Below are 18938 nucleotides of genomic sequence, written 5' to 3' on the forward strand. Positions count from 1 at the left end.
GTTAATCCATGGAGCCTGAAGAAGGAGAACAGCCTTTTTAGTAGTAGCAGGGGCAACAGACTGGATGACTTATGGTCTTGTAACATTTGCTGTGCTGATACTGTAAACAGCTGAACAAGGGAAACTATATCCATTATCTGCCCCCTCCCCCAACTGCATGCAGTTCTACTGTACCGTTTAATAATGATGGCATCTTCTTGGATAAAATAATACAGAGGTAAAATAGTCTCCCATACTCAGAAGGATGTCGTCATCTAGAAAAAGAAAACTGGCATTCCACAGGCCGGAGCGTAAAATGTTTGTTTCCTTAATCAGATACATAGCTTAGAGAATTTGAAAAGGGAAATGCATAGGTAGAAGTTAGATGTAGGGGGACTGAATTAGTGAAGTTTGGTGGCAGGAAGAGCAGGGTTATCAATGCAAGATCAGATAGGGGCAATGCAGGAATAAGTCTAATAACAAATAAGAAAATAACAATGTGGGTTAGCTAGTATGAACAGCATAATAACTGAACTGTCACAGCAAAGACAGACATAAAGCCAACACGCACCACAACTGTATGCCAACAAGCTTTGCAGATGAAGAAGAGAGTGCAAGAATATAAGATGGCATACAGGAAGTTATGCAGATAGTTAAATAAGATGATTAATTTGGATGGGTAACTGTAATCCTGTAGTGGGGGGAAAAGAATGAAAGAGGAAGCCACCTGGTAAAATTTTTGCACAGAGCATAATGTAGTCATTGCTAAGAATCATGAACAAATGTTTTATATGTGGAAGAAAATGGAGGGCATTGTAAGGTTTCAGATTGATCATATAATGGCAAGACGGAGATTTCAAAACGAAATACTAAATTGTAAGATATTTCCAGGGTCATATGTGGATCCAATCCTAACTTATTGGTTACGAACTGAAGAAATTGCAAGAAGGTGGGAAATTAAGGAGACATGGCGTGGATAAATTGAAAAAACCGGAGGCGGTTGAAAGTTTCAGAAGGAATAATAGGAAACATTACACTAAAGTAAGAGAAAGGTATACAACTGAAGTGAAATGGATAGCTTTGAGGAATGAAATAGTGAAGGCAGCAGAGGATCATAGACGTAAAAAGTCTCAGCTAGTAGAAATCCGTGGATAACACAGGTAATATTGAATTTCACTGAGGAGAGAAGAAAGTATAAAAATGAAGCAAATTAAGCACGCAAAGGGGAATACGGACATCTAAAAGTGAGAAAATGCAAAATGGTTAAGCAGCAGGAAAAATGGAAGGCTGCAGGAACATGTATGACTATGGGAAAGATAGATGCTGTCGACATGAAAAATTTCGAGGCTTTTGGAAAAGAGAATCAACTATTTGCATATCAAGAGTTCAGATGACAAGTCAGTTACTAAGCAAAGAAGGATGGAAGGAATGTGTAGAGTGTCTGTATAAGCGAAACAGACTTGGAAACAGTACCATAGAAAGGGAAGAGGAAGTACGTGAAGATGATATGGGAGAAGAATTTGAAGCAGCACTGAAAGATCTAAGTGGAAATAAGGCCCCAGGAATAGACAAAATTCCCCACAGAATTTTTGAGATCTTTGTGAGCAAAAGCCATACGAGAACTATTCCACTTGGTGTCCAAGATAAATGAGACAGTGGAAGTACCCTCAGATTTCAAGAAGAAAGTAATAATTCAAATTCAAAAGAAGGCAAGATGCTGACATTTGTGAATACCAATGAAACATCAATTTAATAAGTTCTGGTTGCAAAATATAGACACAATTTATTTACAGAAGAGTGGGGAATATCCTCATGTTATTTAATATGTAAATTGAGCAGGTGGGAACGGAAAAAAAGGAGAAATTGGGCAAGTACAGGGATAAGAAATAAAAGTTTGAGGCTACCTGATGACATTGTAATTCTGTCAGACGTGGCTATCAACAAAAGTAAAACAAAGGTTATGGAATGTGGTCGGATTAAATAAGTGATACTGTGGGAATTAGATTACAAAATAAGACACTAAAATTTGTATTGAGTTTTGCTATTTGGCCAGTAAAATAACTGATGATGGCCAAAGTAAAGAGGATATAAAATGTGGACTGGCTGTGGTAAGAACAGCATTTCTGAAATGGAGAAATCTGTTCATACCTAATATAAATTTGAGTATTAAGAAGTCTTTTCTGACAGTATTTGTATGGAGTGTAGTGTCATACAGAAGTTAAACATGGACATTAGGTTGTTCAGACAATAGGAGCTTTTGAAATGTGATGCTACAGAATATTATGTGGGTAGATTAACTAATAAGGTGGTACTAAATCAAGCTGGGTAAAGAACAAATTTATGGCACAAATTGAATAAAAGATGGGACTGATTGATAGGACACAACCTGAAGCGTCATGGAAGAGTCAATTTGATACCAGGGGTTACCAGTGTGGGGGTAAAAAGTGTAGAGACACCTAGGCAGGAGTACAATAAGTAGATTTCAGATGGATATATATTGCAGTACTTATTTAGATATATCGACGTTTATCTAGAATAAACTAGTGTGAAGAGGTGCAATCAAACCAGTCTTTGAATTGAAGATCAAACAAATAACTTGACAACCACACAATTAGTTAATGGCTGGCAGTCTCACAATCACGTACAGTAAAATGCTGAATAGTCATTCCTTCCAAAGCCAGAAACAGATCAATTAATTCTTGGAGCAGATGTTAAAACATCTTGTCTCTTTCCTTCCTTTATCCTTTCTCCAATGGTCAGCTCTCAACATAAAATTCTGTGCAGCTCTTTTATAAAATATTAGCCTTGTTATGTGGAAACTACTATACTGAAACAGCAAACACAACTTTTCACAAATACACTGGAGATGAGTGAACTCTGCAATAATCATTAAACATATTTTGATAAAGTGTAGAATATAGGAAAATGGATTGAATGCACAGCCTGTAGCCCCAATGAAGCCACCAATTTCCTCTTCTTATGAACCACAGCCAACAGTACTAGAACAACAATTATTCCTTTGGAGGGGGAAAATGTGTGTGTACTTTCATTTATTACAAATTTTGGACATGGCCATACAAAAATCAATATTACCACACCTGTTCAATAAGTAAGCGATAACATTGTTCATGTTGTTTCATAACACACATTCACTTGATATCTTACAGACTGTTAAAAAACAGAGGTAGTATTTGGACGAATTAAGTACACTGTCAATCACATTACATACCAATAACTGTAGACACTGATTTATTCAAATATTGATTTGTACAACATATTGATTGTTTATTTACATCCATCAATCGCAACACATATTTCCAAAAATTGACAACCTCTTTTTATTTGTACTTTTTGAATTACATTATAAAACATAACTGTGTGATAGAACAAAATCACTGTATGTCCTTATCCACTTTACAGCTGCAGTTGCATATAAAGGCATACATCACAGTGGTTTAATAAAATTCAGCTACAAAGTTAAGGCTATTGCAACCAGATGAAAATGGTGCTTTATTTAAAATTTCAAAAACTTACCTGATGTGTAAAATGAGTCAAGTAAATAAAACAACTCTCTGCAAGGAGATTTGTTATAAGAGGGTTGTCCCTTCTGGTTTCTTCACTTCACAAAATACTGAGCAAGCTGTCATTGCAATAACACAGACATACAAATAACTGTTCAGGATAATCTACAACTGAAAGTTTAGTATTTGCAATACTGAAAATGCATTTCCTGACAAACACAATTTTAGTTTAGTTATTTGACTACCATTTTGTTGATTCAAATTATATTCATGTTATATAAATTTCTCCTCGGGAAAAACATTCAGCACTCCTTTTTTACTGAAATGAACTTTCACTAACGCAAACCATGAGTTTCTTTTAGCATATAAACAGAACTATACTTTCATCTAATTACAAACCTTAGGCATGGGCTAAATACCAATAATAAATGAAATCTAATTATCTGTAACATTGAAAGTACTATTTATTTTACTTATCATCCTGTTTTAGGAAAACTATTAACTGTGTAGTGTGGCTAATACTTTTTTTTTTTACAATTTTATGCAATCCAACAATGCAATGTTTATATGCAAATATGGCAAAGTGTTCAGCTTAATGAAGGCACATTTTTCAACTGATGCTAATACATAGATCTGCTGTTAAGGGCATATGGTAGTTTACAACCATTCTGAGACAACACGGTGAACATAAACACTCTACTGAGAGCAGGTATTCTTAAAGCTATCCAACAAGGAGTGATCTTAAATGCTTGACAAAGATGTCTATATACAATAAACAAATGAATATGAAGAATATGTATCAGACAATAACTGGCAGGTAAGTATTCCACTGAGCACAGAGCAAGGTGGAACATGGATGATAAGCACAGCTTAAAATAAGTGAGAGTATGAAGGGAAAACTGGTGAGAAAATTATACTTCCAGAATACATGAGACAAAGACGTGAGGTATATAAACAGATGATTGAATACACGTAAAGCACAGACAAGGACTTAATATGATGCCTCATAATTCCTTTACATGGATACTGAAACACTTTACTCTCAGAACCAGATGTAACTTGCTGAAGCTTCCCCCCCCCCCCCCCCCCTCCCCCAATCTCCCCCCTCCCCGTCATCTAGAAAAACAAAATTTATTCTATGTTCAGAAAGCATATCCCACAACAGCCAAGTCATATGCAAACTTTACTACAAGGATTCACAATCTCAATCAACTCAGTGGAACTCCACTAAAACCTGTACCTGTAAGCAAACTTGTTCATTTTAAACCATACCTATGTACCACAATGCATGTACTTAACAGCACCAATAATGCATCTTACCTACAATTTTGAGCCAAAAACAAACAGCAGTCTGAGGAAAATCATACGCTGTCTTATTAGATGGTACTTATTGTTTCTTGTGCACTGCAAATCCTGGAGAAAGTTATCTGATAAAGTGAGGGAACAAATGAAACAGGTGGATTGTTACAAGTATTTCCAATAAAGAAAGAGCTCTGTAACTAATGTAGGGGGTAGTCCTTGTCTTCTCTTCCAGACAAATATTCAGTTAATACCCCAAGAACTTTTCAAAACATTCAACATAACATATTAATGGAAAGGGGATGAAAGAATTGTTTTGGAACAGCCAGGTAAATGTGGTAACCCACACATGAATGTCTGGCAGGAAGTAGTACATGTGCATCTGAGGTAAGAGGCACAGAATAGAAGAAGAGTATTGAGAAAACAGAAGAGTGTTCACACATTTACAAAATTCACTAATGGTGTGGAAAAGAGACCAGAATGAAGTAAGAGTTTAAGGAAGGGGTGTCTACTATGGTTTCAACATTTTGTTTACTTGCCTTTCAACTGCACAATGTCTCAATATAGGCATACAAAGAGCAGTTGATTTTACATGCCCTGATGTTTGTATTTCAAGTTACTGTATAATTGTTATGTATATTCATTGTGCTAGCAAAGACCTAACTCCAAAAAAAACAGAGCATGGGGGACTGTGTATGTTGGTGGAAACTGAGACAAAAAGTCTGTAACAAAAATTTTATCACATATATCTTTTCAGGATGAGTACTGAGAAACTGATGAAATTTTTAAAAAGATGATGATGCTTCTAAAGGCAGAACAGTCTTTAAATACTGTGACAACAACAACAGAAACAAAATCTGCATTCTATTCTCCACAAAAAAATCGCAAAAATTTGACACTGAAAGGTTTTGAACATATTTTAAATGTGAAAGGTATAATACGCACTATAATCAGGAATGTATACCTATCCAGCATGTAACCTCACAAGAAATAATATTATCTACATAACTTTTATCCAGTATGTTGCTATAGCTTTGCAACATGTTCTCTTATCATGTGGGGAAAAAAACACCTACATCTTTACTTGTCATCTTGTGTGTACTGTAGTGTGACTTCATATTTTACAAATTTTATAGAATCTATAAACAGCAAAAGTGCAGTTTACATAAAGTCAAGCTCAATGTCGACATAACAACAGTCAAAATCATTGTTACCAATATGGCATTTTGTATATTCGTATTAGATTAGCACAATAACATACAGTAATCTAAATATAGTAGATCTTGTTTCAACTGTCGAACTGAACTCTTACCTGATGTAAAAATATACGGGTACGGACATTAAAAATTTCAGTGTTTCATTACAAGTGCTTGAATGGCGTGAGCCTGGTGAAGTAGTTCAGTGCCATTATCTTTGCCCGTATTCAACTCAGTTCCATTCAGCATGAAGAGTATACAAAGCTAACATGAAATGAATATGGGCAATAGAAAGACTTGTATGATAATTGCTATTTGTCTAAGTGCATGTTGATTAGTACATAATTTGATGAACTGTACTGACAAAGGTATGTTGTACCTACAGTAACTAAAGAGTCAAGCAGGCTTAAATTTAAATTTTTCTTTTACCCTACAACTAAAGAAGTGTTTCCATGAACTCTTTCTATTTGCATTGTTTGATATTATCCAAACTCTAAATTCTGTTTAAAATGGGTTCTATCACTTATCTACGTTAGTCACAGCCACAAACAATCCATGACTGTTCTTTCAGTTTACATGATTGTCAGCGTGTCACTCTTCACATCCAATGTCAACAAACATTCATTAATAAACTATGAAACTTCCACAACTGATATAACACATAAGAAATCACAGCAAGGTAAATATCCCTTCACATCACTCTCTAACAGTGATCATTAACAGCAAATACAGGTAATTTTATGGCACATATAAACACTAAAATTTCTACAATAAGTTATAAATTGAAGTAGCTGTGTAATACAACAAAAGATTAATACTTGACCTATTTCCAATTACACCATCAACAATAAAACATCATATTTACAGAAGTATTTTGGCAGTCACCAGGTTTGTATGTAATAATAACAACTTATTCACGATTTACAGTTTCCTTTCATACGAGCCTTAATAATCAATTAAAAATATACTTTCTCACTTTTGTACACAAAAACATTCTTCTGACAAGGAAAAATTCTTTTATGTTTTGACTTAAGTTCTTTTACACAAAGATGCTTATAAAGGAGATACTGACAATAAAGCTTCCTTGTCATCAATATAATGCAAACATGAGAACATCCAGAGCACTAAATTTTCACGCATAAAACACCACATACACTTTCCAACTTGTCCATATTTTATCAAAGGCTATGTAATGTTAACAATTCACAGTCCATTAGTTTGCACCATTTCCTAGGCATTACACCACTTACAACACAAAAATATATTTCAACAAGCACAAATATCAGTTATGGTGTTAACCTAGGAGTAACGGTCTTATTAAAAAAAAAAAAACTATCATAAGATGAAAGTATCAAACAATAGGACCAGGTGCAACAAGCTGATAGTATTAAAGTTAATGAAGCTGTCAAAAGGCTACCAAATGACTAATTTCATATATATGCCTGGCTCCATACCTTATCCAGTATCTTCACTGTCTTAATGACCGCATCAGTTCGGGCAAGTTCAGGTTATTCAAGTCGAAGGCGACATCATCAATACTACTGAGATCCATGTATGCCATTGTATCATAGTCGACATCACCACCACTCGAAACCCCAGGGTAGCTGCACACAGAGAGACAGACACTTTCACTCTTGTTCACAACATTTACCTCTCTGGAGTTTTAAAATCATGCCACTTCAATTTCATGCAAAACAAATTCACTGCTGACTATATTTATTACGCTACCTAAGACATTACAGACACTACTGAAGTGACATGAACAAATGAAACTCCAGAGTGATGTCTGTTATGTACAAGGTTTCACCTCTAGTCAACAGGGGAATGAAGCAGCAGTATGCTTGCTGAGCTTAAGGATAGAAAGAAATACTGTCATTATCTCATTTTACAAAATGTGCCCTGATAAAACTGCACTGTGGCAAGGAGTGCCTTATAAAGAAAGGTGAAAACATTGATATGAAGAGGGCAGAACTGTATAAAAGTGTGCATAATGATGTGATGCTACCTTTTACTGTAATCTAGCCAGTGTGCTAAAAAATGATTGCTAGCCTCCAAGAAATGCCAGATCAGCATCTGGACAGGTCACATCACATTTAACTGCATTTATGTCAGCACCCAACTAAATCATTAGTTGGCAGTCAATGTATTATTCAACTACAGGAAATCAGTTTTTTTAAAACAATTTTATTCCTCAGTGAGCTTTAATTTCTCTAGTTGACTCCAGGTGAGTTTGTGCATGTCTCTCTCTCTGTGTCTGTATCAGTATCATATTCTCTCCCTCTATCTATCCTCAAGCATAATGCTGCCCACATTCCTTTATTAAGACATAATTTGAGATTGTTATGCAGAATAATGTTTCTAAATCCACAATCTGACAAAGAGAATAATTAATACAACTGAAACCAAGCAATTTATTGCCATTTCCATTAGTAGTAAAAATAGAAATTTTTGCTTTTTAGTAACAGTAAATAACTTACCAAGTGCACAAAGACATATAACACAGCACAAAAGAATATCTTCCAGCAAACCCACTTTTCTAGAATGCTGGGTTTACACATATAAAAGTTATGCACTAAGAATGAGTTGTGTATAAAGGTGTGTTGGCAAAAATGTACATTAAGAACCGTTTTTTTCTTTTATTTAATTTCTCAGTGGGTCATTAGGGTGCTGAAACGGTGTAACAGTGGAGTAGGAAAGTCAGTGTTGCTAGGCTGGAGTATGTGCAAAGATATAAACAGGGGACAGAAATGCAAAATTAAGTATAATAAATGGAGGAGGAATGGGAAGAAATACAAACAGAATTTGGGGCAACAATATATGACCCACAACAAAAAACCAGTGCCTGGGAAAATCTCTGCCAAACAAGTGGTTCAAAAATGTCGTAAGCCGGTCTAACAAAACCAATGTATTTAATGGAAGACTCATAAGATTAATTGCATATATTACATTTTAATCCATAATCCAGAGCCCTTATTGTTGCCTGTATTATAAATAACTTTACTTATACACTCCTGGAAATTGAAATAAGAACACCGTGAATTCATTGTCCCAGGAAGGGGAAACTTTATTGACACATTCCTGGGGTCAGATACATCACATGATCACACTGACAGAACCGGAACGGCTTGCCATGCCATTTCCACCTGACGCCTCAGTTGGACCAGCGTTCTTGCTGGACGTGCAGACCGCGTGAGACGACGCTTCATCCAGTCCCAAACATGCTCAATGGGGGACAGATCCGGAGATCTTGCTGGCCAGGGTAGTTGACTTACACCTTCTAGAGCACGTTGGGTGGCACGGGATACATGCGGACGTGCATTGTCCTGTTGGAACAGCAAGTTCCCTTGCCGGTTTAGGAATGGTAGAACGATGGGTTCGATGACGGTTTGGATGTACCGTGCACTATTCAGTGTCCCCTCGACGATCACCAGTGGTGTACGGCCAGTGTAGGAGATCGCTCCCCACACCATGATGCCGGGTGTTGGCCCTGTGTGCCTTGGTCGTATGCAGTCCTGATTGTGGCGCTCACCTGCACGGCGCCAAACACGCATACGACCATCATTGGCACCAAGGCAGAAGCGACTCTCATCGCTGAAGACGACACGTCTCCATTCGTCCCTCCATTCACGCCTGTCGCGACACCACTGGAGGCGGGCTGCACGATGTTGGGGCGTGAGCGGAAGACGGCCTAACGGTGTGCGGGACCGTAGCCCAGCTTCATGGAGACGGTTGCGAATGGTCCTCGCCAATACCCCAGGAGCAACAGTGTCCCTAATTTGCTGGGAAGTGGCGGTGCGGTCCCCTACGGCACTGCGTAGGATCCTACGGTCTTGGCGTGCACCCGTGCGTCGCTGCGGTCCGGTCCCAGGTCGACGGGCACGTGCACCTTCCGCCGACCACTGGCGACAACATCGATGTACTGTGGAGACCTCACGCCCCACGTGTTGAGTAATTCGGCGGTACGTCCACCCGGCCTCCCGCATGCCCACTATACGCCCTCGCTCAAAGTCCGTCAACTGCACATACGGTTCACGTCCACGCTGTCGCGGCATGCTACCAGTGTTAAAGACTGCGATGGAGCTCCGTATGCCACGGCAAACTGGCTGACACTGACGGCGGCGGTGCACAAATGCTGCGCAGCTAGCGCCATTCGACGGCCAACACCGCGGTTCCTGGTGTGTTCGCTGTGCCGTGCGTGTGATCATTGCTTGTACAGCCCTCTCGCAGTGTCCGGAGCAAGTATGGTGGGTCTGACACACCGGTGTCAATGTGTTCTTTTTTCCATTTCCAGGAGTGTAAATATGAATTGCTCTCTTTTTAATTGCAAATGTAAATACCAGTATAGTACACTAAGTTTTGGAGGTCAACAAACTGCTGTTTGAGGAATTCTGCAACTTAAGACTATAATGCAAAATCAAGACATTAGCTTCACTATGCACTGAAATAGCAGATATCAAATGCAAGGAAACCGAGGCGGCCATTTTGTGCAGGCACTGCACAATTAGTACTTTCTGAGAAGAAATTCAGAACAAATTCAGGTTTGTTGAAAAAGCTTGTGCATGGTATATACAATCACTGCTAGAACTCGGCAAATGCTACGACAGAGATAAAATGTGGCAGGTCCTTTTGAAGCCAGAAGGGGTAAGCATGAAAACTGTCTGAATGTCTAAACAAACTGCAGGGCAACCTGTAGGATTTTCTAAAAAAACACACTGAGCAGCTACCAAAACAAGAAAGCAACTACTCAAGACATAAAAATGAAAAGCTCTGCCTGAGTTCCACACTGAATGTTAATAAATTTGAGCTATTTTCTGGGGAGAATGTAATTTACACTTGAGTACCACATTCTGACTCATGGGTATCATGACAGACTGTTTCTTCAGTTAGTTAATAGTGAAAATGAAACAGAAAGAAAACTGAAAAAGAGGTCAAACTGCACCATTTTCAGATGGAAGCAGCATATTCAAGACTGCACAATCATACAGAGAAGGCTACAAACAAGCAAGACCAAAGAACTAATTTTTGTTTTGATACAAGAAGCATTGATCTGTGCACTACTGAAAAGCAAATCCACAAAGACCCAAAATGCGAAATGACAGATTATGTTTGGATGAAGATAGCCTCAGACTCTCAGACAGTACTTCAGTGCCATAAGAGTCACAAATATTTGCAACCTCAATACTCTGCAAACTTAGCAAAACTATGCAGGGGTAAAAACATTACATTTCCACCTGTGATAACTGGATTGAATAGCCCACCCAATGTGATGTTTAATCACAGCAGAACATTCTTTTGCAACAATATTTATAGCTTTCAGCGAATTCTGTTAAACAATGGGAAGCTCTAACAATGAGTAATGTGAATTACAAGTATGGTTTCTGTTTCATTATTTTTTATACAAAATAAAACCAAGAAATAGCTTAAAAGCTAAATACTTTCAGTGACATAAACATTGTAAACTGAAAAATCATGTTACTTCCATTGGAATGACAATGTTTTTGCATGAACATCCAAAAATCTTGTCTCAAATCTTGGTTTTTAAAGTTGCACACTGTGAAAATTATTGTACATTAATAATTATTAAACTCATTTAAACTGATTACCAATGGCAGAAGAAGCATTCACAAATATTTGGCTTGTTTATTTGTCTTTCTTCTGAAAAATTTGCATTTTCAGAGTTACAACACTTTTCCTAACAGGTATTCAATTGTAAAAAATGGAAAAATACTTGAAGTTACATTCATGTATTTTCTTGATCAATTCACCTTTAATAACCTTGATATGTTGGGGAATGTGTCCCAAAAACCAGACCTAGTGAGAAACTTGCTGATAATAAAAAAAAGTACAGTAAACTGCTGTTCAGACCAAAGACAGGCAAGGAACAGAATTAAAATTATAAAAATAAACTGCCCAGTCGCCCATTTGAAAGACTAAGGATAAAGTAAAAAATTGATATAAAAGAAGAAGTAAATACTTCAATGGAGACTGTTACAAGAATCTTCATGAACTATTTTAGAAGCCAATACAACAAAGGAGGATTTTTTTTCATCACCAAAAAATTTATTAAGAATGAGAGATGGCAGCCAAGTCAGAATGCAGACAACTGGCAAAGTAGGCTTCTACATCGAAAAAGGCAATTACATTTGATGGAAACAGTAAGATAAAACAAGACTGATCGCATTACTAAGGTACTTTTTATGATGGCGTGAAAAAACGTTTTTTGGTCTTTAATTTTGCTCTACAATATGACAAGTTTCATAAAACTGGACATGTTGTTGTGTTCCTCTCAGAATTATAGAAGACGCCTAAAAGAAGGAGAAAAAAGAGGATTAGATTAGATTAGTACTTCTTCCATAGATCATGAATATGACACTTCATAATGATGTGGAACGTGTTAGGTTATCAGGTTAATAAAAGTGTCTATACAAGACATAACATATTACATGACACTTAATATTTTTTCTTCTTTTTTGGGTGGGGGTGGGGGGGGGGGGGGGGAATTTCCCCACTTGCTACATCCAAAAATTCATCTAATGAGTAGAAGGAGTTGCCATTCAGAAATTCTTTTAATTCCCTTCAAATGCTATATGGCTATCTGTCAAACTTTTGATGCTATTAGGTAAGTGACCAAAGACTTTTGTGGCAGCATAATTTACCCCTTTCTGAGCCAAAGTTAGATTTAACCTTGATTAGTGAAGATCATCCTTTCTTCTAGTGTTGTAGCTATGTACACTGCTATTAATTTTGAATTCATTTGGATTGTTAATAACAAATTTCGTAAGTGAAAGGAGGAGAAAGTGAGGGGGGAGGGAGAGGGGGAGGGGGGGAGAGAAAGAGAGAGGAGGGGGGAGGGGTGGGAGGTTGGGGGAGCTGCAAATTTAGGTATATACCACATACATTCAATCAGAGTCCATTTGGATCAATAAACATCTGTATTTTATCCCTCCACTGCTGAATACATTTCTGCATGTTGTTTTCCACAAACTTGTACATCAGTTCCATAATTTTCACATCCCATTGGAGTTTACATCACTTATGTTGCAAATCCTTATCCACAGAGATTTTTACTAACACAATTAGTTGTTTTTTTTTGTCGATCTTGTATATAATGCTACATTAGAATTTGTAAGGATTTTCCAATTATATTGAGGGGTGGTTGTGATACATGGCCACCATCTGGAATGACCCCATATGGTATGGATTTTAGATGCTTACAAGGAAACACAGTAGAAACCTTTCTGAAGGAAAGAGAGAGAGAATAATAATTTAAAATGGTATGGAGATGGAATACTAGCTCAGCTGGATAAGAATGGGAAAAAGAACTTATTGCATTGTCGAAAAAACTATCCCAACAAAAGCATGCCATGATTTAGAAGAAACTATGGAGAACCCTAAATCATGGTAGCAAGACTGGGATTTGAACTCTTGTCTTGCATTATTATGAGCCTTCTATCTTCATCACTGATTGTCAGTTTTGGAAAGGCATGGTTCATGAAAATTTAGCAAAGAGGAAGAAACTGGTTACGATATAGTCATTTTCTTTGTCAATGGAATGGACCTAGCCATAATGTAAAGAGGAAAGCAACAGTACATCTGGAACATGCATTCTGGAACACTGCACCAATATGTAAATAAAGTACAACAACAGTCATCTACCATAAACTTAGCATGAATGCCTAATTACTGTTCTACTGGCAGTGGTGATATGCATTTACCTTCTCCAAAAATAGTTCTTTCCAGGCAGCTATGGAAGAATCTAAATTTCCACATACAATCTGAACTATTCTGCAATTTAGCAATCACAGACATTTTAATGTGCACTGGAGACTAGAACTACATGTTGCATGGAGTTACGAGTTACTATTGAATTGAATTAAACACTGGTAGAAGGAAACAACCCTTGAGACATATGATAGGACCACGTACTAGTTTCAGAACTGGGAACATTACACAAGAAAATTGTTGTTTTGATTTTAATCTGTAAATTTTTATCTAAGTGATTTCTTGTCAGCAACACTGCCATTCTCTAAGTGACCTAAATTCAAACATCACAGGAACATTTAACTTCAGGAAAAAATAACACATTAAAACTTTTTCTGAAAATGAATACTGATACTCAACTGGACCAGGATATAAAATGGAAATATATGGAGATATTTATTTTAAGTTTGACTGGGACTTGTAGATATACTGTAATAACCTATCCCATCTTTAGTGCAATCTTCAATCATATGTTTCCTTTGCTCAAATAATACGAGAAATTACAGAGCAGCTGCAAGCTGGGAGATGTGGGTGAGAAAACCATGGAGCACTGCAGGAATTCTCCATGAAACCAAAGACAAGGGAATACAGGCTGTTATGTTCAAATCATTTCATTCATTTATTTTAGCTGTAGTAAAGTGCCTAGGTACAACACAATATAAACTATTATGAAGTAGCAAAAAAAGTAAGGACTTGTTCTCCATTGGGGACAGTTGCAAACAAATACAGACTAAATTTCATGATATTAGACACTTTGTAGAAAAATTATAATTGCTTCCACTGGTAATAATATTTACTGTTATACTTCACTCTACAGTTTAATTAACTGGTTATGACCATCATTTTATTAAAATTTACTGAACATCTGAATATGAATTAAGTCTTAAAATTATTGTTTTCTTTCACAATAAATCAATATATAAAACTATGTTAAATACAATTCTGATATAATCTCTTTACGCCTTTGAATGGAGAGGTTCACAGAGACATGTATTACTCTTTTATCATAGCCAGATCTACCTAAGGCAACTGCTGGATATAGATTATTAACATTTAAGAACACCTGAAGTGATATAGATGATGCTGATACAGGTAATACGAGGCTGTAAATGTCAAGAAATACCTCACAAGTGGATGACAAACGTTGGACATGTGATGTCACCAGATGACATACCCTTTTGCTTGAGCAGCAGTTGAGCTTGTTGATCCTCCGTAGAGGAGAAAAAGGGGTCCTAACAGACAGACAGGTAACAAATGACTAAAGAAATATTTTTTTCCATGTGAAATAATAGCAAATTAAAATTTTCAGATACTGTGAAACCTTGCTTCTTTCCAAATGTCACGATTCTAGATCATTGGGAAGTATGCTATAGGTTTTGATGAGCGAGTTTGCGACTATCAAAATATATTGCATAAAAGGCCCTATTTTTTTTTTACTATAATATGTAGAAACTTACATTTTTTTTACATCATCACGGGATAATGGACCTAAATATACAAAATAAATTTCATCTTGATATGTTTACCGGTTCCTGAGAAAAAGGCTTGTTAACAGTTGGCCAGCCAGCCAAAGTGATCCTGTAAGGGTTCCCTTTTTATGTAACTCTATAAAAATTTGCCACGTCTTCTCAAACGAACAGTATTAAAATGTGCATCAAAGCTTTATTACAGTCATTCTGCAAAAGATGTAAGGAAACTACCATTTCAGTAGATCATTCAAATTCAAATAAAAATTCAGTTTTGTTCGAATGAGTCTGAATGTGCTCCAAATGACTAGCTGTCAGCATTTATGAAGCACAGAAAGCTACTCTCCAGATGTACTCAACTACTTACAAGGCAAAGTAGAACAACAGAAGGGGATGTAAGTTGGCTGTCCTCCTATTTGCCTTAGGTGGTTTTGAGAAAGCATGCAAACCTGCATCTGTGTAGCTGGATGAGGAAATACATCTGTCAAAATGAGTCCAGTGTCTTAGCTACTGCAACCAACTTGCTCAGTACTAATAGGACAGACCTCCATTCACCTCAAGGTGGAAGTGCCAAATAGGTGCATAATAAAGAAATATCATCAACTACTAGATTTTTGTAAATTGGCTCCTTTTTCTGAGCAGAAAAGAAATTTATCCAGACAAACTGACACTTTTCATGCACCACCACAATTTGTGTGATTGTTTAGAGTGATCAGCAATGAACACGGTGAGGATGCAAGAGGATATAAGACACTTGCAGCAGTTAGGTTATGGTATCGTTTATGTATCTATAAGTGCAAACTTCCTCTCTGCCTTGAAGGAGAATGAAATTATAGAAGCCCATCTGACATGGCTACTTTTTATGCGTGTATCATTTATTACTTCATCACAAAGTTTAGTTGTCATCTTTTTTCTTCTTTCTTATTTTCCTTAAGAAATCAATGGTATGTGATAACGTGGTCATCTGAGGGAATGTAACTAGGAGTCAGAAATTATGGCAATCAGAACAAAGACAATCCTCCTCATAAAGCCTACACAATTACTGTTCACCACATATGGTGTTCAATTTATACGAAAACTAGGCACTTTACTACAGCTAAAATAAATGAATGAAATGATTTGAACATAACAGCCTGTATTCCCTTGTCTTTGGTTTCATGGAGAATTCCTGCAGTGCTCCACGGTTTTCTCACCCACATCTCCCAGTTTGCAGTTGCTCTGCAGCTTCCAAATACTGAAACATGTGCTTATCAAATATGCTGCAACTTCATGAAACAACGAACTGGATTTTGTTGTATACTGGTACAATTAATAAAAAAAACCAAATAAGAAAGCACTTATGTAAATCTCTCTTCCTATGCTGGTCATCTTGGACTTAGTCACATCAAATTAAATAAAAACAAAAAAGGTTTTCCTTTCTAAGTGGCAGCATGCATAAATACCACCTTAAAATTCATCTATGTAAACCAAACAATGGAAAATACAGGACCGAATAATGACAATATTATGAAAAGGATAGATTGCTACTCACCATATAGAGGAGATGCTGAGTTGCAGACAAGCACAACATAAAGACTGCTAAACATGTGAGCTTTTGCCCAAAAGGCCTTCTTCTAAAGTGAAGACACACACACACACACACACACACACACACACACACACACACACACACACACACATTCACACTTGCACAACTCATACACAACGATCACTGTCTGTGGCCACCTAGGCCGCAAAGTGAGCAACTGTGCACAATGGGAGAAGCAATCTGGGTAGTGGGGGTAAGGAGGAGAAGTGGTGGGGAGGGGTACGGATACCAGGGTAGGGGTGAGGGCAGTGAAGTGCAAACCTCCGAACTGCACTTAGCTGGCCTACCCTGTCCCCACCATATCCCTGTATGCTCCCACAAGCAGCACTTTATCATCCCATGTGTGAATTTTGTGTGTGTGTGTGTGTGTGTGTGTGTGTGTGTGTGTTTTGTCTACTTTAGAAGTGGGCCGTTAGGCCACAAGTTCACATGTTTAGCAGTCTTTTTGTTGTGCCTGACAGTGACCCAACATCTCCTGTATATGGTGATTACCAATCTACACTTTTGACAGTTATGCAAAAAGCCTACTTAATCTCCACTGAGCTGCTGTCTTTAACCATTTCCTCTCTTCGAACACACATAAGATCCCCCCCTGTTTTGAAAATTTGTATTTGCATCCATATCCATCTTCATTTGGAGAGCTTATTAAATCACTTTTATTGCAAATACTGGAGCATGCCACATGTTTGTGAGCTATATCACAGAAGTGCAGCAGAGGCGTGAGGGCAGAGAACATCTTTTAAATATTCCAGAAATGGTTCCAGTTGCTGCCTTTAGTGGGAAAAATATTGCAAGGAATATTCTAATGCGTTATGTACTTTTAGAATCCATAATTCTCTAAATTAAGTTCGTGTGAAAACATTCCACATTAGCAGTAATGTTCATTCAACTATGGTATCTAGCTGTTGACAGATTTTGAAATTCAAGTAATGTACACACGTGAAAGATCTATTTTTTCTCACCTAGAGCTTTGATTTTAAATGAAATGTAAAGAATTCCATGATAATGATACAATCCTTGTTTTAGGACAAAATTGCTGCGGCAATACTTCCCATTAAGAGACTAATTTTTTAGTACTGCTGAGACAGACACATAAAAATACAGGAAACTCTATCTGCTTTGGGAACTATTAGTTCCTTCCTCGTGGAGTTGAGAATCATTACTGACACAGAGCCCACTATGAGAGGGACCCTCAAGTTGTGAGGATGATGGCAAACATATCCCTCTTTCTTCCCAGAGGAACGAACTCATAGTTCAACTTAAAAACATGTTACATTGTTATTTTTCAATTTTCTTAACCATGGTCATTTTAAACAAGGATTTATTGTAAGAAAATTTTCCTTCTAGTAGAACACTGGAAAATAACAACAGATTTCATATGTGGTTCTTCCAGTGCCTGTTAAAACTGCATAAAAAATGCCATATTTCAAGTGGAAGTATAAAAAACTATAACCATTTTTTTACTTAGAATTCAAAATTGTCCGCACAGTTGATTTTTTTTAAAAAAGTATCAATACTTGCTTCTTACAGAATGAAGTAGAAATACAGAAATACTTTAAGTAAACAACCATTATATTTAACTTCAATCAGTGAGAACGTGTGGCTGCATAAATTAGCTACCGTTTGTTATGCAAAGTCAGAACACACAGTTATATATTAAATCTGTTATCATCCACACATTATGCCCATCCAAGATTAAGTCAGTCCATTACTTTCTTAAGATAGAACACAGAAACAAAACGTGAATTAACTTAGTATAAATACATAAGCTTGATAAATATCAAGTTCATGATCTTCTAATGGTAGAAATAAATCAGTTAACAACTTGCAGCATCTGTCAAAGAAAATTACTATTCAAATCACTAACTGTGCAAAACATTGAAAAGGAGTTAAATTAATAACTACAGATTTGCTATTTAATATTGATATACCTCTGTTACAGTCAACTTTAATGAAAAACATGCCTATAGCAAATAAACACAATGGTTAGTTTTTTGGATCAATACTTTCTAGTGGCTAATATGCTTTGTTTTATCTTTCATGCAGTTGATAATGAGCTAATGCTGTAATAGCTTTGGTATCTACTTTGTGATTGACTCTGTAAGTATAATTCTGGGATGATGTGAAG

The 18938-nt window shown here is 36.8% G+C and overlaps 1 protein-coding gene across 4 annotated transcripts in view; it reads right to left on the reverse strand.

Moving 5' to 3' along the window:
• Positions 1-4606: 4606 nt before the first annotated feature.
• The window catches only part of LOC124794828 (signal transducer and activator of transcription 5B), a 139310-nt gene continuing 124978 nt past the window's right edge, over positions 4607-18938 (reverse strand). For all 4 annotated transcript variants that reach the window (XM_047258493.1, XM_047258492.1, XM_047258491.1 and 1 more), the window contains one exon: positions 4607-7599. In XM_047258493.1, coding sequence (XP_047114449.1) covers positions 7464-7599 — 136 coding nt within the window. In that variant the 3' untranslated portion in view covers positions 4607-7463. The remainder of the gene's footprint in view (positions 7600-18938) is intronic.

This window comes from Schistocerca piceifrons, chromosome 4, assembly GCF_021461385.2.
Source record: "Schistocerca piceifrons isolate TAMUIC-IGC-003096 chromosome 4, iqSchPice1.1, whole genome shotgun sequence".
Taxonomy (NCBI): Eukaryota; Metazoa; Arthropoda; class Insecta; order Orthoptera; family Acrididae; genus Schistocerca; species Schistocerca piceifrons.